The following is a 24,337-nucleotide window of genomic DNA, read 5'->3' on the forward strand; positions in this document are numbered from 1 at the left end:
AGCTCGCTTATAAATCTAAACCCTGCGCGCCTCCAGCCAACCCTACATAACATACAAGCAACTTTCAATGGGCTTACTATTACGTCACAAACCATATTGAGCGTTAACAATGGGGATTGTGACGTGAACATTTCCACCAATTTATGAACATCCGCTGTATGATGACGTCATTATAGTGGGGATTACCAGGCGTAACATTAATCTTTAATGAACGACCTTTAAGTTACATTGATAATTGCAGTTTGCTGTATTTATAATTCAACAATCGTAACTTCGTGCATATAGTACTGTGGGGTAAGATGGGAAACCGTTAGCACATAAATTTATTATTTCTCGATCGTGTTTTGAAAAATTAACAACGCTGTTCTAGAGTCGTTAGGATACGGTTTTAATTCTGTAAATATTATTTATTTACTACTAAGTGGGACCAGCAAAGAGAATGAAAACAGGTCCCATCTTACCCCACCGTACTATATATTGGTTCGATATTCTTCAACTTGATCAATCACATTGACTCCTTTGACGTCATACCTACGTCATCACATAGAAACCATCTCATGGCATTTTGGGACTTAGTAATTAGTGAGACGTCGTACTCATGTCACATGACGTCATACTATAGAAATCTCATGTATCATTAGGACTTGTAACTTTATGTTCAAACGTCATCTGACAAGTCACTGTCACTGACAACCTCCCCACCAACCGACACGAAACTTTCGCCGCTTCCAACCGCCACACTGTCCTCCCCATCGGAACTTAACGCAAGATCAAGCGCGGGGTCGACGGGTTTGGGTGGGGGGTCTGATTTAGGGGGCTCGGGGTTAATGTTGCTGCCATTATTGACTTGCATCAACGCAGCATCTAAGTATGAGGTCACAGAATCGAACGCAGAAGACTCTTCATCTGGATAATAGGTTTGAATAGAGAAAAATATAATAAAAAAGGTAGTACTTTTTTAATATAGAATAAAAAAAATAGTTTTATTAATAAAAACGTTTAAAAGGTATTTAATATTCAAATTATTTTTCCATTTAGTTAAAAAAAATTGTTTTTAATCAGTTGAAAAAAGTTTACTACAGTAAAAGTTAAATTGCTGTATTTACTTCTGTTAGTTGTAGCAGCTGTAACTTTGGTTTCTTGTTTTGAAGGAATTGTGTTTTCATCCCGGCCGTCTTCACTGTTATCGCTGTCGGAACCTATGTGGATGGGTGGTAATATTTAAACATCTAGGGTACCGGGTTCAAAGCTCAACGCTGTTAATATTGTAGGCGTATGTTTCCTTGGGCAAGACGATTAACGGCAATTGCTCCAACCCAGTGGTTCCTCATGGGTTGTCCAATTTGCCAACCATATACTAAATAACATTCCTATTCCTAAAAAGTTATATATGCGATAACTTGTTAGTGTTCCAACGACTCCCCCACAACCACCAAGAAATTAAAGCTACATTCATCAAACTCTTTATTAGTAAAAGAACCCGTAACCGCCAGCCACCTGCTCCATGGCTACTTTCTACTGAATGACCATTTATTTAATGTGTTATACACGTTGCCGCACTATGTAATAACATAAAACAATATTGAAACTTTATTTGTCTCTTTAATTAAGGTAGCAAAGATTTAGAAATATGTAAATCCAAAAGACAGGATGTATCGACAAAATAACAGTTGTTTAAAAAAATATAAAAACAAATAAATGACAATCAACATTGCATAAACTTACGATTAGCGAACGGGTTATCTCCTTCATCCTCGCTCTCCCCGTCGGATATCTCACCATCAGACATCAATAAATCCTCCAGGAGTCGACTCTTCCCTTCCTCCATCTCCGTTTGATCACCTTGTGCTCCGGTAGCTTCAAACGCCTGTGATGAAACATTGTAGTTGGAGTCAAATGGATAGAAATATGGCAAACACTAAATGAAATAATAAAAAATGAAAATATTAATGGCTTTAAAAGTGGGATAGTTAGATGCAAGATCCCAACAAATTTGGCTCCAATGTTTACTGATTAATATAGTGCAGAAACATCCCAGAGTTGGCCTGCATAACTTACAAAATGTATTGTCAGCAGCGTTTTAATGAAATGATTACAGTTAAATTCTTCTATTTAAACTCTGATAAAAGACCATATGTAAATAAATCAATATATACAAAATAACGCAAAATACCAAACATGAAGAATCTCAATGTACAGTCAGCAACTTTAACTAAATGATAAAATGTGATGCAGTTACATTCTTCTATTTAAACTCTGATTAATTTTTGTTAAACAATTCCTCCCCATATTTGGCATCGCGCCCCTGCATAACCCACCATACTAAGTTGTTGATCCATCGTGGCTGATGGATTATCGTTCCCGTCTGTTGTTTCCACGTCGACGTCGGAATCACCTCGGCCCTGGGCATACAACAAGGTTAATAAGTGTCGTATATTAATGCATGGATATCGTAATTCATAGATGTCGTATAAAGAATCAAGTGTTGGATATCATATAATGTTCATGTATAAAAATCATTAACAACCAATTTAATTGACAAGCGCAGTTTAATGAAAAATTACCCACTAAATTACATACGTGGTAACTCGTAAGCTGGCCCGAGGTGTTTGAAACAGAACACCCGTGTTATAACACAATGATTAGCACGCTTGCCGCTAGAAACACATTAAACTGTATAAAAAAGTCAACTTTTTCACCATTTTATCATCGGAACCCATCATAGACATATTGCTGTCTTCGTCTATCTCCAATCCATCGTCCATTGCCTGTATGTATTATACAGGAAAAAGTTAATATCTGAATTTACTTTATTTAACACTTCAAATTTATATATTTCTATATATATATGTACAAGTTTCCTTTTTAAGAAAGTGGTCGTACAAATAAAGTTTTCTTTTATGTAAAAATTCTAAAAAACTGCATCACTGTGAACATTATATGTCATATGTATTGAAACTAAGAAATTCAATCTAATCCCCACAAGAATAATAGCATTCATACCCCCATACTGGTTGAAACATCATCTATGTCGGCAGCTTCTGCTTCGGCCGCTTTCTTGGCTGCAGCGATGTCGTTTTCCAGTTGCGTGAGATGTTCATTATATTCATCTAAAGTCGTACGGCACACCTCAATGACTTTCTTGGCAGTGTTGGTAAAGTTAGATTCCGCTCCGTTAAAACGAATACTGTTACTCATGATAAGCTCAACATGCTCCATGAATTGACCTCTAAAATGAAAAGCTGTTTTAGATATAATATTGATGTTAAACAACTGCTCCAGGCATAACATAAAACAAATGGTTGTTTTCGATCGGTGCTTCCCAAACTTGGGTTATGTAACAAACTTCAGGGGTCACGAGAGTTTATCAATGTTACATAAAGTGGTAACTTTAGGAGGTTAAAAGTGGTTGCGATCAAAAAAGTTTGGGAATCCTTGCTTTAGAATGATCATCGGGCGACTGCTCCCATTGTGGGCATGTGTGTGTTATATAATGACTGTTGTTGCCATCGCTGCCAAACCCAGCAAATGTGTTTAAATGTGCAATAACATAAAAGTAAGCGTTATCACTGTTTTAAACAAAACCTGTTCTAATACACATGTCCTAATTAGTTTTTAGTGTCAGCACAAACTGACAGAAGAAATGTTTTAGATTTAAAAAAATTGTAAGTCGAGTTAACTTTTCCAAAAATTCCAAATGCAACATAAAAGTGAGCTAACGACTGCTTTAAACAAACCTGTTCTGATAGAGATGTTTTTGAACATTTTTACGAAGTGTTCCTAAATCCATGGGCCGCTCAATCACGTTGTAATAATCGGGCACGAACTTTCTGTTTACTGGGTTGTGGAACGGCCATGACTGTTTAAAAAAAATTAAGGTACAATAAAAAAAAATTATATTGAAACAAAAAAAAAATAATGCAAAAATTTTCTCAAAAAAAAAAATTTAAAACTTGAAAAAAAAAAATTCACAAAAAAAAATTTTCAATTTATTTTAAGTTATGAAAAAGTTTAATAAATGTTTTGGTGTCCTCACATCGGGAACCACCATCATCTTCTGTGTAAGGATGTTATCTAGGATGAAACTAAAAGCAACTTGATCATCATCATCAAGGAGGGGGTTGATGGCTTTCTCCAATCTCATCAACTTATCCTCCATTAACTGGGGTGTTAGAAGTATATTACATGATATGCATAGATACAAACATTTAATTTTTTAATTACAAGGTAGGCAGGAATAGTTGGAAAACTACCTATGTAACTTATTTATCCTCGCATGGCAGGGCATGTTAAAACACGGTTGTTCTGTTTCATACACTTTGTGCCCACTTACAAGTTACCACGTATGTAACTTATTTATCCTCGCATGGCAGGGCATGTTAAAACACGGTTGTTCTGTTTCATACACTTTGTGCCCACTTACAAGTTACCACGTATGTAACTTATTTATCCTCGCATGGCGGGCAACGACAGTCGTTATAACATAGGTGTTCTGTTTCATACACCTCGTGCTCGCTTACAAGTTACCACGTATGTAACTATTTATCTTGCTTGGCGGGCAACGACAGTCAACATGGGTGTTTTGTTTCATACACCTTATGCCTGATTACCAGTTACAACATATCCTACAAGGTGACTACTTTGAACTTTTTTACAGCTTGTTGGACATGCTACAATGAAAGCAATGCCAGGTTTAAGTGTCCTGACAAAACACTATCCTAGTACACAGGTTTACCTTGAATTGGTCATCAGTAAACTGTAGCATACGTTGCGCAGCTTTGGTGAGGGGACTATCGTTACCATTGTATATACGAGAGTTTTGTACGATAAGATCTATGTGTTCACGGAAGTCGGATCGCGATAAATATGTGTGTCGGCGTAAATTCTCACGCATCGTCTGTGAAATTTAAATATGTTACTAACTCATATATACTATTATACATTACTAACTAATATTAGTAACCAAATCTGGCCCAAATCCAAGGTCTTAGATAAGGACCCACTAGAATAGAACACATATACACCATGCACTACATTCATTAAGTAATACACTATACTGTCAAGTTATAACATAGTTGTCATATTATACCAACGTGGACAGACAAAGACCTGACCCGCATTAGGGACCACTGGGTTGGGGCAATTGCTGTTAGGTGTCTTGTACAATGACACATACACCCACAGCGGTAGCAGCGCCCAGTAATACATATGTTATCTTACTATAAATAAATGCACAAAATTTTAAATAAAACATCACATACTTGCAAGTCCATTGGTTTTTCCACAATCTTGTAATAATCCTTTACCATCTTAGAGTTGACTGGAACGTGGAAGGGAACGGTCTGTTGAGTGAGGTTGAATTTAACAAACAATGAATTAAATTCACATATGCGATATTATGTAAAGTTAAGTTATGAATATTAATTAAAGAGTTAACATTTATTTGATTCAGCTTTTGTAATTATATTCTAATTAGATTAATGTAGATATAAGATATAAGCAAGGGATTTTTTGGCGATTTTAATTTTTGTTTTGTGACCTAGAAGAACATAAGCTTCATGGATTTTTTAAGTTAATTACACAACAAGCTATAAATTCACACATTATGACCAGTGGCAGACATCATGGCGACAGTAAATTTTGTGGTAATGGGACAGGGTTACCAAAACCGCAATTAAAGAGAGGAAAACTTCTGCGACTGGCGGCCTGTCGCATAATTATTATTTTACATATTCGCCTGCAATTTTATAAGTTAGGGAACCCCTGTAATAAGACAACATGAATTCTGATAAAAAGAGAATAGATTTTGCCTCCCCCCCCCAAAAAAAAATCAAAGTTGTGACAGGGAAAATAGATTTTCCCCCCTAATAAAATCAAGTGCATGTGTCCCATACTATGACATTAAATATACAAAGAATTTATCCACAGATTACAACTTACATCAGGAATGTCTCTTATTTTGTTCAACACACTTTCAAACAAGGTTGATAAAGTGACGGTAGGATCGGCACGAATTCGCTCTTTTTTCTTTGCAATTCGTGTTAAATAATCGCAATGTGTGACTGAACCCTGTGTAAGAAAAAGCAGAAAATTTAGTTTGGTGTAACATATAATTGCTACTTAGGGGTTTTAGGAAAGTGTTCGTTAATTTATTTTAATGATAGAAAATAAACAAATAAATTATTTTATGCTTATATTTCTGATTTAATTTGAATTTTGGAAAAAAAAAATTAAATTTAAAAAAAATTATTCACATTTAAATAAAAAAATAACATCAGATTTGATTGTTTTTCCAAAATAATAATCGAAAATAGACAAATAAAATATTTTTGGCTTACAAGTGCTGATTTAATTCATATTTTAGAATATTTTTTTTAGATTTAAACAAACAAATTTTAGAATTTAAATAAAAGCATGTAAATAAACGTAAAACAAACAAAAGCTGACCTGGTATTTCCTTTTCCTCTTTGAAGTATTGAAACTTGTGTTGGTTGCTGGGAGTTGGTGGGAGGTGGAGGGGTCAGGGTTCTTGAATTTAAGAACGAGGGATTTACGACGCACCATCTCGGCGCTGTTGGGGGGGGGAATATTATTTGTATATGTAAGTCACTTAATTATCATCACATAATGGAACAAATAAGAGGTAATGTACATTGCAGTTGTTTAATACACTTCATATATAGATTATACATTGATAAGCATGAACTTTGTGAATTTTTTTTTATTTTCTGTACGGTTGACAAACTCATTAGTGACTACTGATTTGGAACATTTGCCATTTATAATCTATAAAGTAATTAGTAAGCGGGCACGCGGTGTATGAAACAGAACATCCATGTTATAACAATTGTTGTTGCCCCGTCGTGTCAGGATAAAACGAGTTACATTTATTCATTCTAGAACCCGTCACCTTTTAAACAAATCCTTGGACAGCGTGATCTTGGTCCCGTCTACTTTAATGAGGTTCTCAGAGTCCATCAACATCTTTCGCTCCATGTCTTCCTCTTGCTCCTCAGTGAGGGCTACCGGTTGATCGGGAGGATTCCCCGACTTAGTTATGTTCATGGGACAATATCGGTTGGTACGCATGTGTCCCAGTTGTCCACATGCGCCACACTTCATTTGCTGGGATATTTTGTCGGAGCGTTGTTATTCAGTTAAAGCATGACTAGGGTGTATGGGATATTATGTGCTAATGGTATTCATCTTACACCACAATACTAAATTTTGTCTACGGGAATTCTAAACGGAATAGTGTTTTAGTTACTTCATTTCACACCACACTTCATTTGCTGGGAATTCATATTGTATGAAATATATTGAAACTCTTCTATTCTATATGGGTGAGGTTCTACAGTGAGGCACGCCATGGGACCTAAGATTTAATGCCAGAGTTGGCCCGTATATACGAACTACAAAATACTCACCGAAGCTTTAATATTCTCCATCTTTATATCTTTTAACTTCCGATCTTTCTCTTTCTTCTTCTCTTTATCATTACTTATCCTCTCCTTCTCCTGGTTCCTCTTAATCCTCCTCAGTTGCTCCTGGAGTCTCCTCTTCTCCCTTCTCATTTCCTCTCTGTGTTGTTCATCCATCATCATGAACTTCTTGATAAAATCTTCATTCTGCAACAATTTTGAATTTTTTCCTGGCAGGTTTCTTAATTTCACAAAAAGTTTTAATTTAACTTGTTTTAATTTGTTTAATTTTTGCTGCATCAATGACACATACTTTATTTAGTTGTCTGCTCTATAGTTTTCAAGGCAAAAATTAAACAATAAATTTTCCTTGTGTTAAATTTTGAAACAGATTTGTTATAATTTAAATTTATTATTGTCTTAAATCAGAGTGTTTAATTTTTGGTGCACCAATGATATATACTTTATTAGGGTGTCTGCTCCTTGGTCATCAAAGAAATAGTCATACCACTAAGCCACATGAATAGAGATGCTTAAATGTAACCTAAAGATACCAACAAAGTTGAAAAAACAAAATCGCTCCTAAAAAATTGGGTCAAAAAAGGTAAACAAAAAGGTTTCTTCTTAATACAGAAAAAATAGTCACAGCTTGTGAAGAAATCGCGCCAAATAAAACCACTAGAACAAAAAATAGTATTTCTTTGTACACCTCAGAAGATCTTATTATACAGTCCAATATTCCTATGAAGGTAGCTATAAAAAACAAAACAGCTTCTCAAAAAAAACCAACAACAAAATCATCCTTTCTTAATCCACCCTTAAAAGATCTTATTATATAATCTGATACAAACTAAACATAATATAAAGACACCACCAAGCAACAAACAAACACAACAGCCCCCCCCAAAAAAACAAAACCATTCTTCCTTAATCCACCCACCTTAGAGGATCTTATCTTAACATAAGCATCGACCACCTCTGGTTTGCGGACCATCTCCGAGCGAACATATTCCGTTCCGTCATCGTTTCGGAACTTTCGGCGGATTCTTAAACAACGGCCGGTCTGGTTGAATATTGAGGGTAAATTTTAGACTTAATATAATTTTTAATAATCAGTACAACTTTAATAAAAATTTAAAAACAAATTGGTTGCTTGTGTTCACATATTTATGCAGTGGGGTGCGCCTGTGTGAGAAAAGCAGATGTAATAAAAATAAGTCAATTTTAGCAGGTAATAAAGTTTTAATAATACTAAGTTTCAATGTACACGTCAACTTTACATTATAGGTTGGTGAAAACTAAAATCACTGGTTGAATCAACTTGAACGTTGAGGTTTAATTTACATTGATGTTTCAAACAAAACTAAACTGTAAGCAGTGTTATTCGTGATGTTCGTGATGTTCGTGATGTTCGTGATGTTCGTGATGTTCGTGATGTTCGTGATGTTCGTGATGTTCGTGATGTTCGTGATGTTCGTGATGTTCGTGATGTTCGTGATGTTCGTGATGTTCGTGATGTTCGTGATACTCGTGATATTTGTGATGTTCGTGATGTTCGTGATATTCGTGATGTTCGTGATGTTCGTGATGTTCGTGATGTTCGTGATGTTCGTGATGTTCGTGATGTTCGTGTTATTCGTGTTATTCGTGATGTTCGTGATGTTCGTGATGTTCGTGATGTTCGTGATGTTCGTGATGTTCGTGATGTTCGTGATGTTCGTGATATTCGTGATATTTGTGATGTTCGTGATGTTCGTGATGTTCGAGATGCTCGTGATGTTCGTGATGTTCGTGATATTCGTGATATTCGTAATATTCGTGATGTTCGTGATATTTGTGATGTTCGTGATATTCGTGATACTCATGATATTTGTGATATTTGTGATACTCATGATATTTGTGATATAAAATCTCTGTTTAATGTGGAGGTTACTGAATCATCCCAAAAAACCAAAGTACTTTGTGCAATAAAACATTTATATTTTACCATAGAGGATAAATTGGACCCCGCCGCCCCTTCTTCTTCTTTCTTCATTCGTAACCCCGATCCTGAACTACTCCTTGAAATCGATTCCGTGCTTCTGTCTTCGCTTATCATTTTCATCAACTCTTTGCGCTCCTGTTCCTCTTTCTCATGCGATATCTGGTATTTGTGTGTTATTACTAATTAACTTGTTACAATATTTACCTATCTTCTTCACATAGTGTATCATAATTGATTCCACATTCCAGTGCATGGAGCATACCCTGTAACCCTGTATTATGCCTTGTTTATCAGTTACTATATGTTTACCCATTTTATCCACATAGGGTATCATAATTGATTCCAAGGCATACATGTATACCCTGCATACCCATGTTAGGCGCATTTAGTGAAATATTGTTTAGGGATTTAGCCTTAATTGCGTTTTATTACCAGTTAACCTGTTACTATGTGTGTGTGCCCATATTATTCACATAAAATATCATAATTGATACAATGGCATTCATATCCTTGTTAGGCACCTATAGACAAATTCTTTGAGGGATTTTGTCTGCATATAATTAGTATCATAGTATGCTTAATATATGAATCTCTTCCTTCAACGCAACACCATAGACAGCACACTAATGACCACTGGGTTGGAGCAATTGCCGGTAAATGTCTTGCCCAAGGACACATACGCCCATTGGTAGCAGCAACGAGCCTTGAACACATTACCTCTGGGCTAGTGGCAGGTGTAATGACAACTTTGCGTAATATTTATCACCACAAAGTTAAGATGCATTCCTTACACTTAGATTACCTGCACTGTTGACTTTTTATTACTAAGTAGATTTTCAATATTTTTTCCCATTTCTTCAAAATCTGAGTCATCAGCGGAACTACTGTCTTCATCAGTTGAAAGGATGTCTCGCGAAGATAGAACTCTGCGTGTGGTATGTGGGGATTAATAAATAAATATAGACCGTTGCTGTATCTTAATTGTATATAACAAAATTTGAAAATAAATATTAAGATATAAATTGTTCCTATATCATAACTATACATAACATGAAGTAAAAAACATGGAAAAAGATAATTGGATAAAACACTGGTTGATATATTGTAAAATTAATAGCAAGATATACCATGTTGATCTGGCATATTTCTAAATAATGATATATAATATGTTGGTAATTGGTATATGAATATCACAACTCTAAATAACAAGACTTAACTATTTCTATAAACAGTAAGTGATGCAAAAAAAAAAATGTAAATTAAAAATGAATCACATCATATTAAAAGTGTCAGTTTTTATAAAAACTATTCCTATATCATAACTCCAAAAAATTAAATATAAAATGTTGCTTTAGCATAACTATAAATAACAAGGAATAATAAAGGAAAAATTAAAAATTAGTATAAATAATATAAACAGTGGGGTGGGGGAAGATGGGACACCTAAACATTGTATTTTCTCGTCCCGGTTAGTAGTAAATAAAGAACATTCAAAGAATTATAAAACTGTATTCTCACAATTCTTATGGACAGTTGTTAATTGTTTAAAACACGAACAGGGTATTTGGATATTGTGTGCTAAAGGTGTCCCATTTCCCCCCCCCCCCCTTCTATATTTTTTTAAATTAGAACTAATTGGTTTTAAATAAAGCATTTCAAAATATAAATAAATATCTCAGCTTTGTTTTAAATCATAGTGATTTGGCTGTTTAATTATTATGTTCATTTTAATTAAGTTATAATTAGTAACAAATGGTTTGGGGCTTAGTGAGGAATGGATATCAGTTCATCATTGAAACAGGAAGCAACCACAGTGATCAGTATTTCCTCTATGATAGGCATTGCAACCACATTGTAGGGTTCTATACTGTACTGTAAGCATGTATGAATGTGCAGGAGTTTAATATGGTGAAAACTAGCTGTTTAAATATTTAATATTTAAGTTAAATAGAACTGACTACAAGCGTGTTATCTGCAAGATTGGTGTATGTTGTATTGTTAAAATATATGAATGTACAGCAGTTTAATAGGTTAAAAAAATGTTGTTTAAATATCCAATATTTAAGTTAAATAGAACTGACTACAAGCGCTATCTCCAAGATTGTATGTTGTATTGTTAAAATATATGAATGTACAGCAGTACAAACATACGGTATATTGTAATTAAATGTGAAAATATTTAATATCTAAGTAAGAGAAAACGTTACAAGTGTTTTATCTGCATGACTGGTATCTAATATTAGGAATTAGAACAACATATGTTAACACTAGTGTTGTATGCTATACTGTAAGCATGTATGAATGTGAAGCAATTCAATATACATTGTGTTCAACTAGTGTTATGTATATGTTTACGTAAGAAATATAGCAGGACAGAAGTTGGATATATATGAATTGTGATTATGCCAATTATTAAGAATTGACATTATTGTTGTATCTGTATGCTGTATTGTTAGCATGTGCATGCACAGTAAGTTCAATATATACTGTATTTAAACGGTGGTATGCCATATGTTTGAGTAGGAATACAGTAAAGCAGGACAGTAGCTGGTTATATATGAGTTGTGAATAAAAGGGTTTATGTAAATAGTATTGTGGGCTGTTGTGTAAAGTAAAGGAGACATATGGTATAGTGTTACGTGGACTTATTGAGGCATGAAGTGGAAGTTTGTGGCGCGTTGTGCGTGTGTTGAATCATCAGGTTGCGTGGGGTTGCGTTTTATATAATATGAAGGTGTTGCGTGTATAATGTAAAGGTAGCCTATATAATGTAAATGATACGGAAATGTTATAATGTAAATGTAAAGTAGAGGTATATAATGTAATGTTAAGTGTAAATATAAAGGAAAGGTATATAAAGTAAAAACATAATGTAAAATGTGAACCATCAGTTTAAATGTGTATGTGTTTTATTAAAGGTGTATTTGTGTTTAGCTTTGTAAGGTAATGTAATTATCAGCCAAGATGGAAATCATTAGAAATTTAATTATATATTATATGAGCTGTCAGTTATGTAAACATTAAGGAATATTAGAACAAATATTTTAGCAGCTTTTCTGGTATTAAAAACATTTGTAAACTACGTATTATCAGTTGAGCCGCTACAAGATTAATTACATTATGCCTGGTAGCAGAAGTAACATAATATGTATGGAAATGGTTCTGGGTTTGATAAATCCCAGAAATATAAGCATGAATGATTGCGATATGCTTGAATAAAGACGAGTTAACAAATATTCTTGGCACACAGGGGCTCACGTGTGCTTTACTTTGCTGTGAAACGAGCGTAACGCGTTTTAAGTTGGTTTGGCTTTTATGTTTGTTTAGTTGGATGATGGTTATATTGAATATGGGAGAACTAAGTAAACAAGTTACATAATGCGAGGTGTATGGGGTTTATGTGAAAGTTAAACACTCAAGAAAACTTGAGATGACTCATGGTTGGGAATTGGGGTATAAAGGCAACTGGACAGTAGATTAGTGGCATAGGATGTAGGTCTAATGTTAAACAATTGTCAGACTGTTACCAGATTAAATTGACTTGAATAAAAATCAGGACAAAGGAATTACATAATATTACAGAAAGAAACGTCCATTTAATTAACTTGATTAGATATAGGTCTAATGTAAAACGATTGTCAGACTGTTACCAGATTAAATTGACTTAAATAAAAATGAAGGACAAAGGAATTACATAATATTACAGAAAGAAACGTCCATTTAATTAACTTGATTAGATATAGGTCTAATGTAAAACGATTGTCAGACTGTGGCCTGATTATATTGACTAAAATAAAATCAGGGAAAAGAATTATACCTGAAGAAATTTCTATTAAAATAACTGGATATCAGATTATAAGCAACCGGAAACAGGTATCTAATGTTACAATTGACAAACTGTTGGCAGATTATATGAACTAGACTTGGTTAAAATCAAGGGGAAAAAATATTAAATAAAATGTATATTTAAGTAACCAGATAGCAGATTATGGGCAACAGGAAATATATTCCACTAAAGCAATTGACAGACTATGGTCAGATTATATAGGCTTACATAAAAATCAGGAGAAAAAGTTTTTTTATATTAAAATGCTCATTATAGTAACTGGATAGCAGATTATAAGCAACGGGTTATAGGTTTAATAAAACAATTGACAGACAGAGCGCAAACAATATAGGAGTTGAAGTGTGCCAATATTTGAGCTTCGTTTATCATCTACTTTAAAATAATAAAATGTAATAAATAAATAAACAGAAATGAATTAATATGTTCATTGTGTGACGTGTTGGACTACTTGGTTGTGGGAAAGTTTTTATAAAAAAAAAATTCAGTATAATATGTATATATATTCGTTTTTGTTAGTACAAGCTGATTTAAAATTATCAGGTTCCTACAAAAATTTATGTAAATGAATTTTATTTAAGCAAAGTATATTACTAAATTATTGTTATTAAATGGTCAAACATATGCTGCTGAAAAAATACTTTTAAATTATGATTTTATTAGACATTTTTTTAAATAAAAACTATTTTGTACAAGTTTTATTTAAATTTAGAAAGATTTTTTTTTAATGAAAATTTCTAATATCATTTTTTAGAAATTAGTTTAAAATTTATTCGATTAAAATATTAAAATGGACAGAAAATCTGATTCAATGAAATTGGTTGAAGATGAATTTGATGAAGAAAGTTTAAGCGATGGAGATGAAAAAGTTGAACTTCATAAATTGAAGATCACTAAAGCTAAGTCAGGATTAATGGGTCAGTTTGTACTGGATGTATTAAGTTAATGCGTTTTGTTTTTGTGATCTTAAAATCGCTTTTGGGTATTTTTTGTTTTAATGTGTGGCTGACAAATTAGATAACATTAGAGAAACCACGAGTGAGCAGATTATAAACATAAAACTTAATATTGTATCAGAGACATTTAGGCATTTTTGTGATTAGCATCATTTGTAATGGTATTTTAATTGTGGTTTACTCTTGTTCAAGACAGGCAATTACATATGTAGTAACTTGTAAGCGGGCACAAGGCGTATGGAACAGAACACCCGTGTTATAACGACTGTCGTTACCCTGCATGAGAGGATAAATAAGTTACAAACGTGGTAACTTGTAAGCGGGCATGAGGTGTATGAAACAGAACACCCGTGTTATAATGACTTGCTTTGCCCAGCCATGCGTGGATAAATCAAATTACATTGGTATATTGAACATTGTGTTTACTGCAGGTGGATGTGGCCAGGTTGTTCTATTCCTAATGTTCTGGGTGGTAATGATGGGCATATGCATGCTTACCATGCATATAGTGGCAAGGAGCGACCCGCATCGACAAACATTGATGATAATCGCTGTTTCTTGTGCTTGGATTGGACTCGCAAATATTTTCGCAGTGGCCGTTTTTATCATCGATAAATATCAATCGTTCAACAAACAACCTCGATTGTCGGAAGCGCTCGTTCACACACAATTCGCACTAGGTGGCGTTGTTGGGGGGTGGCTCGCGCTGTGTATGACTTGCTATCGCCCTCCAGGGATTAAAAACGAACGAATCGCCGGCTTTATTTGTCGGGGAATGTTTTGCTCAGCGATCGGGGTAACACTGATTGTGGTAACCATTGTACGGGTGGTCGTGCCCAATATACAGATGATGTTTGGATGAAGGGACTTTATTATGCATGGGCGCCAAACTTTTGAAAATGCAGGGGAGGCGGGATAGTTAGATACACCATAATGTGACAAATCTAACTTCTTGGTTCTCATGTTTACCGATTAATTCATTTCTAGGAGCCTGTTCTAACTTATTGGTTGTAACGCTTACTGTTATCGTATTCCTATTGCAATGTTTCATTGTTTTTACATTTATATAAAACAAATCGAACTTATTGGTTGTAACGTTTACTGATTAATGGCAAGCAGATGTTTTTAAGCCTGCCACCCTGCCACCCCTGGTTTGGCGCTTATAATATGATGTATTCAGCTTTACTAACAAGATGGTCCACACACCAAGTTATATATAAAGTACTGTGGGGTAAGATGGGTGCCGTTATCACATAAATCTCCCCATATTTTCAATTGTGTTTTTAACAATTAACAACAATAGTTTAAAGTCCATGGCTACCATTATTTAATTCTGTAAATTGTCTTTGTTTACTGCCAAATGGAACAAGGAAAGAAAATAAAAATATGTCCCATCTTACCCTATCCTACTCCAAATTAAACTTTGTTTATATTATTACTTGCATAACACACGTATTATGGTGCTGAAGCATTACAGACCATTTTATATTTAAAATATTGTCGTGCAATTTTATCTGGTGACCTTCATACTGTACATTATGTTTCCGAATAATAAGTACAAACTTCCGAAATAAAGATTTTGATATTTTATGCCGAATATTGTATGTGCTGTTTTGATATTAAACAATGATATATAGAGTGCGGTGTTGGAAGCAAGGAGTTTGTTAGGATAAATGAATATATATACATCAATTGTCTTTTGTTTTAAAAAAAAAAGGATTTTAATTTGGGTTTTTGTTGCTGGGGTTATATATATGTATACAGTAAGAACGCATGTATGGCATATTAGTTTAATTGTATTAGTTTAAGAAAAAGAAAAATAGAAAAACAATCACCCACGAAGTCAGATATGAGGTAATTTCCCAGCATGCACACTGTGTAAGAAATAAAACACTCATGTTATAATTAGACCACCTGACTATTCCCTTGCATATAGTAAATAAAGCATCAAAATAAAGAAGCAACTAACTTGTTCTGTAAATCGAATATCCGTTGGCATTCCTCTTTATATTTTTCTTGGTGTTCGGCCACAGAGAACCTCGTGCCACGAGCGAACTTACTCATCCCACCTTCCCCCGCTCGGGCTTGTTCCGTGGACATCGTACGAACGACATCAATCACTTCCCAACGCGATAACTTTCGTATCTATTGTTAAAATGTGGTGTTTAACTAATAGGGTCAGTGGTGCTACAGCAAAAAAGTAAGGAGGGAAATTTTAACCCCCCCAAATATATTTTAACAAAGTATTTTTTTAAAGGGAAGGAAGTTACCCCAAATGATGCATATTAGATAACTCATACATGAAAGTCATCACATATGTTGTGCAATAGAACACAATTAGCAGCTAAACAGGGCAAGTAAAAATAGTTGCAGGTAAATTTTAATTCAGTAAAAACTAATTCAGTAAGCTTTAAATAAAAGTTAGGCTGCCAAAAAATATAACACAACCACTATGGTTTAAATAAAACCACTACGTGCTCATAATATTATACAACCACTACGTGCTCATTAATCTCATTACGTGCTCAATATTCCCACTACGTGCTCAATAATCTCACCTCTTCATCTGGAACACCAAATTTCTTAAGCAATTGTTTAGCATTGGATAGCGACAATCTACGAAGGTCGGCGTCCGTTCCTGTGACGAGCTTCTTGGGAGGGGCAGGTGCGGATTCTGCTTGCTGAGGGGTTAAAAATATGAATGTTAAGTTATATGTGTGAATTGCTTTCATTGTAAGAATTAAAAAATCAAAAAATATTATTTTTTTTATATCATTGAAAAAACAAACTCCAACACAAGTAAAGTTTTCATGGAATTTTTTTTTTAATCGAAAAAAAATTATTATAAAAAATAATTAAAACTAGTTAATTACTTATGGTGATAAAAGTTACTTATAAAAACTGGTAAAAATTTGGGAGGAGGGGTGTTAACCATAGTGCACGGTGTTAGATGATTTAGCACACTGCACCCGAGAAACTGGGATTTAGTTTTATGCCAAAGTTGTCTCATTACAACAATTGTAAAAATATAAAATAAACATTATATTGTTTTATAAAATAATAAAGAAAACATGATATTTGTAAATCAACTGCTGGGTATTTTCACCTTTGATTGTTGAGGCTTCATTGGAACTTTAACATAAGAGAATCCTTCGCCGCACCCTGTGGGATCTGCAGGTCCTGTGACCTGGGGTTCAATTCATTATTTAGAATAAAGTTGCATGTAAATATTAAGTTCATAAATATTTCTTACTGATAAAAATTAAATTGTACGAAAACTTGTTTAATTAAAATTCCCTACAATAAAAACACACACGAGAAGAACAAACCCCAAGCTTATGTTGCCAATTTATGACCAATAGAAATAATTAACACCCAAAGAGTTTAATGTCGTCTTAGTCAAGGCGCATGTTATCCCACGAAAATTGTTTTAATTTTTATGAAAAAATTGACATGGATTATTAAAAAATTATCATAGTAAATACTCCCAAAATTGTGGAAAAATTGGTTTAATTTTTGAGAAAAATTGAAATATCAACGCTAAAGTATCTATGCACAAACCTGGAGTAAACACTTCCCTTTAATAGCTGATAAGAAAGCACGGGTTGTGTTCCAGGGTGCGTTCAATACTTCTTCATCCACCTGGATATTATATTGGTGGCTATTATTGGGCACGTATCTATAATGGCTATTATCGGGCACGTATTTATAAAATATAGATGCCAATTACCAAGTAGAGGAATACTAATAGCAATTGCTGTTAAATGTTTTGCATTTAACCTGTAACCTCTTGGTTAGAGGCAGCCACGTTAACCACTCCAACCACTATACCATGGCGCTGGGTTATAGTAATAAGATCTATATTACATGAGTGGTAAAATACGTTTTACATAACAAGTGCTGCTAGGTGAGTAGTGGTTGATAAAATGATTGTAACTTATTTATCCTCGCATGGCGGGGCAATGACAGTCTTTATAACACAAGTGTTCTGTTTCATACACCTCGTGCCCGCTTACAAGTTACCACGCATGTAACTTTGTGGGCAATTATTTTACACCACACTTCACATAGCAGGCACACATGGGTAAAAAGGTTGACATTATAATGTCCGGCCTAGGTTATTATTAGGTTGACATTATAATGATGAAAATTACTTTCAACTGATGTTCTTCCTCATTATCATCTTCAGGTTGATACAACATTGTCTTCTCACCATAACCTGCATCTTTCAACCTTTGTTCAGCAGCTATCATGCTGTGAGGGTATGGGGGTTAATGAGGTATTATGTATATTGTGGACTTGTGGTTTAGTGAAGGTATCCTATTCTATGCGGGTGAGGTCCTACAGTGAGACAGGCCATGAAACTTGAGATTTAGGCCAGAGTTAGCCCATTACCCCAACATTGTATATGCACATTCCATTCTATATGGATGAGGTCCTACAGTAAGGCATGTCATGGGGCCTGGGATATAGACCAGAGTTGGCCCATTACCCCAACATTGTATATGCACATTCTATTCTATACAAATGATGTCCTACAGTAAGGCATGCTATGGGACCTAGGATTTAGGCAAGAGTTGGCATATTACCAACATTAAGTATGTGAGACTAGCCGACAATAACAAACAATAACCACAAAGCGCATTACTATGTTTATATAATGGCACTACACGCAATAAACCAACACGAACCTGTAAAACGAACAAGTTTGTTCCGGCGACACCATGGCTCGCATCTCTTCTTCTGTTGGTAATCTAAAGTCATTCTTGATCACCCACCAGTTACTGTCTTGACCTAAGGGGGAAGGTATTGGTGTTATATTAGTATGAACAGTGGCGCAGCCGGGGGGGTTAGGGTGTCGCGACCCCCCTTTTAAATCCCCTAAAAAATTAATTTAAAATAATAAAATAAAATAAAAAATTGAAATTTTTTTGATTAAAACCCCCACCCTTTATTTTTTTTTCTGGCAGCGTCACTGAGTATGAATATCAATATTAATTTATTGGTGCCAAATATTAATATCATACTGTTAAATTAGTGCTAAATATCGATAATAATAGATTAGTCTTATATACCAAGAATTACTTTTGTGTTAAAATATGTTTGGAAGACGTTACAACAGTGGTTATAATTATATGGTCATGTTTGACTTTTGTCTGTTGCATATTTCGTAGCACTTGATTCGAAAGTTATTCGGTTATTAGAATCGTCCAACTTTTTAAGCACTATAGTTCAGGGCAGGATTAACAGAATTTATCATAGTTATAAATGCACTTAATAATTGTTTATATTTTATTTAATAAATACCAAACAAACAATATCTTATCCTTACCTGTTCTGTGGAAATCTGCACAAAGTTTCAAACGTTTGCGAATACTACTCTCAGAGTGGTTGGGAAACGCTTTCCTAATTTCCTCCATTCGTATTTTCTTTGGTTTGTCCGAACTTTTGGCAAACATTCGGTAAATAAATACCTAAGAAAAAATAAAGTAAAACCAAAAATAAATAAAATAAAAAACAAAAAGACAGAACACCCGTGGTATAACGACTGTTGTTGCCTTGCCAAGCCGGGATAAATAAGTTGCAATCATTCATTCAGCGTAGAAAAAAAAAAAAAAATCAAACAAAATATGTCCCTTCCGCTTAAATAAATATGAAAAAATTTAATTAAACAAACTTGTCATCTGTATATAACCAACACAATATAAAAAGGTTAACCTTTTTATTCGAACTAACCTGAAGAAAATCCCTAACATGATTTGTGGCCTTCTTAGAGTTGGGACCTGGAACCTCCATAAGTGGACATAACTGACCGATGGTAAATATGTAGGGCACATGGCGTATGAAGTAGCTGGGGGTGGAATTAGGTGGCTTTATTAACATTTATTCTAGTTTGAGATGCAAGCCAGAGTTGACTATTGCCTCTTAATAATATTGTTAAACAGTTTTGATAAAAAATCTTTCAAACTTTATAAAAAATAACACAACTTTAAACAAAAACAAAAATTTTAAAACAAAAACAAATTTACAGAGGTTCATAAAGAACTTTTTCTGATCAATCTTATAATAAATATTCATCTGATATGCTATAGCCCCATACATATAATAGCCTATTCACATGATAGCCCCATACATATAATAGCCTATTCACATGATAGCCTCATACATATAATAGCTTATTCACATGATAGCCTCATACATATAATAGCCTATTCACATGATAGCCTCATACATATAATAGCCTATTCACATGATAACCCATATATATAATACATACCATTTTTATATACGTTTCAGGTTAAAAAACATCCTCAACAAAGTAAGAAGTTAAAAAAACAACAAATTTACTTAAAATTTTGGATCTAAAACAATCTTACTTGTGGCGGCTTCGAATAATAAGAAAATCGGTTCCGCATGATCGATGCTCATATATCGGGGCTCGGTACATGTTACACTCGAATGCTTGTAGGGATTGTCCCGGGGCTAGGGGGCCAAGGAAGGGTGAAGAATGGGAGAAGACGGTTTCCCCGTATCTGTAGCGGGGTGGGTCGGAGTCCTTGTCGGGTTTCTAGGGGGTATGTTATTGTGTTACTTCTGCTACCAGTCAAAATGTAAATTATTTTTTTTGAGCAAATCTGGTATAAAAATATGTTTTTTTTAACTGTATAGTGTATCGTTCGGTAGGACTTTATCAGGCACAAGGAGTATGAAACAGAACACCCGTTTTATAACAATTGTCATTGCCCCGCCATGCGAGGATAAATAAGTTACATACGTGGTAACTTGTAAACAGGCACGAGGTGTATGAAACAGAAAAACGACTGTCGTTTTCGACCGTACAAACCACCTCATATCCAACGATATATAATAGGAACGTATTATAACAATTGTCGTTGCCTGTCATGCGAGGATAAACAAGTTACATTCAATCACCACCCACCCTTTTATGATAATTCTTTACTTTAACAGCCATTCCCACTTGTGATAACAGGGGTGGATATTCCTCACTATACTCAGCTAATATAAGATGACCATCAAGTGCAGATAGATCATGAAGACTCCTCATAAAAAAGACTTCACCTCCTCCGGATGCTGCTCGCTCCTGCTCCCGCTGTTTCGCTCTGGAAGATGAAGATTAAATTTAAACTACTTTCCAAGCTAGAGTCCCGTTTATTACTCTACTTTATTTTATGCAAGCAAGTGAGGGCCTTAGATTTGGGCCATTTTGGCCCATTACCCCAACATTGTATATGTACATTCTATTCTATATGGGAGAGGTTCTACAGTGAGGCATGTCATGGGGCCTGGGATTTAGGTCAGAGTTGACTCATTACTCCAACACCCAGTAAGTGATGTCAGTACCCTCTAAGTAATCTAAGTACTGTATAATATTAAATTATCCTCATTTACACACACACACGCACGCACGCACGCACGCACGCACGCACGCACGCACGCACGCACACACATTACATTATCACTCACTTGTTGAATTACTGTTTAACACAACTATATCCCATTTCACAATTTAATTTTGTTGTAAAATGTTTATTTCGATCTCTATTTTACACAAACAAACACATTAAACACCACTTACTTTTTCCTCAGATGTTTCATAACACAGTGAACGTTATGGAAACCTGGTTTGGTCATCGGCCCGTGTTGGTATCGACGGAATTGCGGTCGGTGGAAGAATTGTAGTTTGGTTAGATTCATAAACGTGGGGAAGAACATGGGCTGTAACTCCATGGCTGGTATTGAATGCTGAGGTATACATATGGGTTAGTGGGGTATAAGTGCCTAACATGGGTGTGTAGGGGTGATAGTTTAGTATTGTTTAACCATCTCAACAACTTTCATGCTCTCCTGAATGCTTATATGTATATGTGTGTGTTAGTGGGATAGATAAGTTACTAACATGGATGTGTATGTGTGTCTGCATGGTATGATAGTTTACTAATGTATATATATGGGGGGGGGGTTAGTAGGATATCTATAAGTGTTTTACATGGATGTATTGTACATGGTGTGTATAAGTTCCTTGCATACTTTGTGTAGTATAAATTATCTGCCATACTCTTCCAGAAAAAACTCACCAATAAAGTTACATACGTGGTAACTTGTAAGTGGGTACGAGGTGTATGAAACAGAACACCCGTGTTACAACGACTGTCATTGCCCCGCCATGCGAGGATACATAAGTTACAAACTTGGTAACATGCAAGCGGGTACAAGGTGTATGAAACAAAACACCTGTGTCCTAACAACTGTCTATGTCCCGCCACACAAGAACAAACAAGTGACAATATTCAACATCATACTAATACATACAACCTCCCACCTGCAACACACTACTCATTAAACCAATAGACAATGAATCTGACACTGCCTTCCTTGGATCGTAGAAATTATCGTTGGAAAGATTCCAAACATCTTTCTTTGTTAAATTATCTTCAGGCTCCTTATTGTTGCCTGCAATAAATACAACTTATATTATGTTTAAAGTCGTAAATCTAAAAGCATCAACTGGGAGGTATCCATGAATTTACATAGGGGGGCCCGACTCTACTTTGTTGAAACTTATATGTCGGACTTATATTTTGGAATGAATATTCTTGCTTCAAAATAAACTTGGCAGCCATCCATAAAAGTTGTTGTAACAGAACTAGAGTCAGATTTTAAGCTGTACAACTTACATATAGTTAGTGCAAAGTGGGACTTGTTTTTATTTTCGCAGCATTTACGGAAATGGTTCATTTACCGACTTGTATAATTATCATTTAAAATACTGTTGCAATTAGTCCCCAGAAAAAAAGTGTGCGCTTATCCTAGCCATTATTTAGTGTACTGCAGTTATCTTTGGGCTTGAATTTGAAGCAGTACAGATAGAGGTATCCTTCTATCACTGTTATTAAATGTTTATTTACAATTTCATAAAAGTAAACAGTTACCTGACTTTCCAAGTAATAGTTTAGCTTTTTTCTGTGCTTCTTTTTTAGAATCTTTTGATTGAGGGCTGTTACTGTAATGAAATAAATCAGTTTACATGTATTTGTATATATGATAAAAACGCTAACTTTAATCACTGTTTATTTAACCCTTAATTAATCTGTAAAAAGTGTGGATTTTACTTTATGGAGAAAAGACTAATTTGAGGACATTCAAAAATGTTCAGAACAGTTAAATTAAAATATTACTAAAAAATAAATATAATAAAATATTCCAAAACAATAAATATAACTAAATATTACTAACTCACCAAGATTTTGGCTCCTCTGGGATTGATAGAAATATATTTTCATCATTTGGGTCAAACTTAAACACAGTAGGGGTCGGTATAGTATCCATATTCTGATCGTCCCATATTATATCTTTCTCCCAGTTCCCGTATATTAACTCATAATTATCAATGGGGAAGATGGAACTCACTGTTTTATCGCTGTTTGTTGAAGCTGGGAATATAAAAGGTTGAATGAGTGAATGAATGTAACTTGTTTATCTGCATTTCTCTTTTATACCACAGGTGTTCTGTTTCATACACCTCATGCCTGCTTACAAGTTACCATGCATGTAACTTTGTGGGTGATCGTTATTTTTTTGGTTATTTTGTTTTAATGCATGAATAACAATAAAGACAACCTATTAGTGACCACTGGGTTGAAGTAATACATGAATATTAACCCAAGTTAACACATTATATTAAAGCAAAATACATCTAAACTTTTTTACACTATTACATTAAACAAAGTACCTTTACTTTATTTCAACAATTGCGTTTTTTAACTGTTGATAGTTAACCAGGCATATTATGAACTTGGTATAAACTATATCTTTTATTTTATCATTTAATAAAACAAATCACCTTTATTTTCCTTTAACAAACCAACTGGTTTTTCCATAGTAAGCGTAACAGGTGTCTTCACCCCACCAACCCCATGGGGTAATGCTGTGCGTTGTGTGCTGGTCGGAACCCAACCTGCTTGTGCGGCTCTATCAACCTGTGGCGTCATAGATATCATTATGATGTCATACAATGGCAGGTTGGCAGCCATGAGGGGTCAAGAGTCAAGACCAAACAAAAAGTTTAAAAAAGTAAAAAAGAATAAAAAGTTAAAAAAATATATCTGTATGT

The 24,337-nt window shown here is 34.5% G+C and overlaps 2 protein-coding genes across 3 annotated transcripts in view; one reads left to right on the plus strand and one right to left on the minus strand.

Moving 5' to 3' along the window:
• Window positions 1-223: 223 nt before the first annotated feature.
• The window catches only part of LOC149724691 (transcription initiation factor TFIID subunit 1-like), a 28,677-nt gene continuing 4,563 nt past the window's right edge, over window positions 224-24,337 (minus strand). For both annotated transcript variants that reach the window (XM_089891970.1, XM_089891969.1), the window contains exons 11-42: window positions 24,068-24,203; window positions 23,465-23,657; window positions 23,157-23,227; window positions 22,547-22,677; window positions 21,803-21,969; window positions 21,146-21,326; window positions 20,583-20,773; window positions 19,942-20,056; window positions 19,538-19,679; window positions 18,897-18,999; window positions 18,360-18,459; window positions 17,767-17,847; window positions 17,312-17,392; window positions 16,764-16,886; window positions 16,175-16,350; window positions 10,208-10,331; window positions 9,409-9,564; window positions 8,362-8,484; window positions 7,428-7,628; window positions 6,911-7,125; window positions 6,448-6,571; window positions 5,941-6,069; window positions 5,262-5,342; window positions 4,736-4,897; window positions 4,037-4,162; window positions 3,738-3,859; window positions 3,004-3,229; window positions 2,700-2,768; window positions 2,319-2,402; window positions 1,726-1,867; window positions 1,107-1,199; window positions 224-906 (exon numbers count right to left, since the gene is read on the minus strand). In XM_089891970.1, coding sequence (XP_089748096.1) covers window positions 659-906; window positions 1,107-1,199; window positions 1,726-1,867; window positions 2,319-2,402; window positions 2,700-2,768; window positions 3,004-3,229; window positions 3,738-3,859; window positions 4,037-4,162; window positions 4,736-4,897; window positions 5,262-5,342; window positions 5,941-6,069; window positions 6,448-6,571; window positions 6,911-7,125; window positions 7,428-7,628; window positions 8,362-8,484; window positions 9,409-9,564; window positions 10,208-10,331; window positions 16,175-16,350; window positions 16,764-16,886; window positions 17,312-17,392; window positions 17,767-17,847; window positions 18,360-18,459; window positions 18,897-18,999; window positions 19,538-19,679; window positions 19,942-20,056; window positions 20,583-20,773; window positions 21,146-21,326; window positions 21,803-21,969; window positions 22,547-22,677; window positions 23,157-23,227; window positions 23,465-23,657; window positions 24,068-24,203 — 4,416 coding nt within the window. In that variant the 3' untranslated portion in view covers window positions 224-658. The remainder of the gene's footprint in view (window positions 907-1,106; window positions 1,200-1,725; window positions 1,868-2,318; window positions 2,403-2,699; window positions 2,769-3,003; window positions 3,230-3,737; window positions 3,860-4,036; window positions 4,163-4,735; window positions 4,898-5,261; window positions 5,343-5,940; window positions 6,070-6,447; window positions 6,572-6,910; window positions 7,126-7,427; window positions 7,629-8,361; window positions 8,485-9,408; window positions 9,565-10,207; window positions 10,332-16,174; window positions 16,351-16,763; window positions 16,887-17,311; window positions 17,393-17,766; window positions 17,848-18,359; window positions 18,460-18,896; window positions 19,000-19,537; window positions 19,680-19,941; window positions 20,057-20,582; window positions 20,774-21,145; window positions 21,327-21,802; window positions 21,970-22,546; window positions 22,678-23,156; window positions 23,228-23,464; window positions 23,658-24,067; window positions 24,204-24,337) is intronic.
• Window positions 13,977-15,841, plus strand: LOC149724692 (uncharacterized). Its single transcript, XM_089891986.1, has 2 exons — window positions 13,977-14,166; window positions 14,637-15,841. Exons 1-2 carry the CDS (start codon window positions 14,040-14,042, stop codon window positions 15,065-15,067), a joined length of 558 nt encoding a protein of 185 aa, XP_089748112.1. The 5' UTR covers window positions 13,977-14,039; the 3' UTR covers window positions 15,068-15,841.

The sequence above is a fragment of the Ciona robusta genome, chromosome 14 (genome assembly GCF_009617815.1).
Source record: "Ciona robusta chromosome 14, ASM961781v2".
NCBI classification, from domain to species: Eukaryota; Metazoa; Chordata; class Ascidiacea; order Phlebobranchia; family Cionidae; genus Ciona; species Ciona robusta.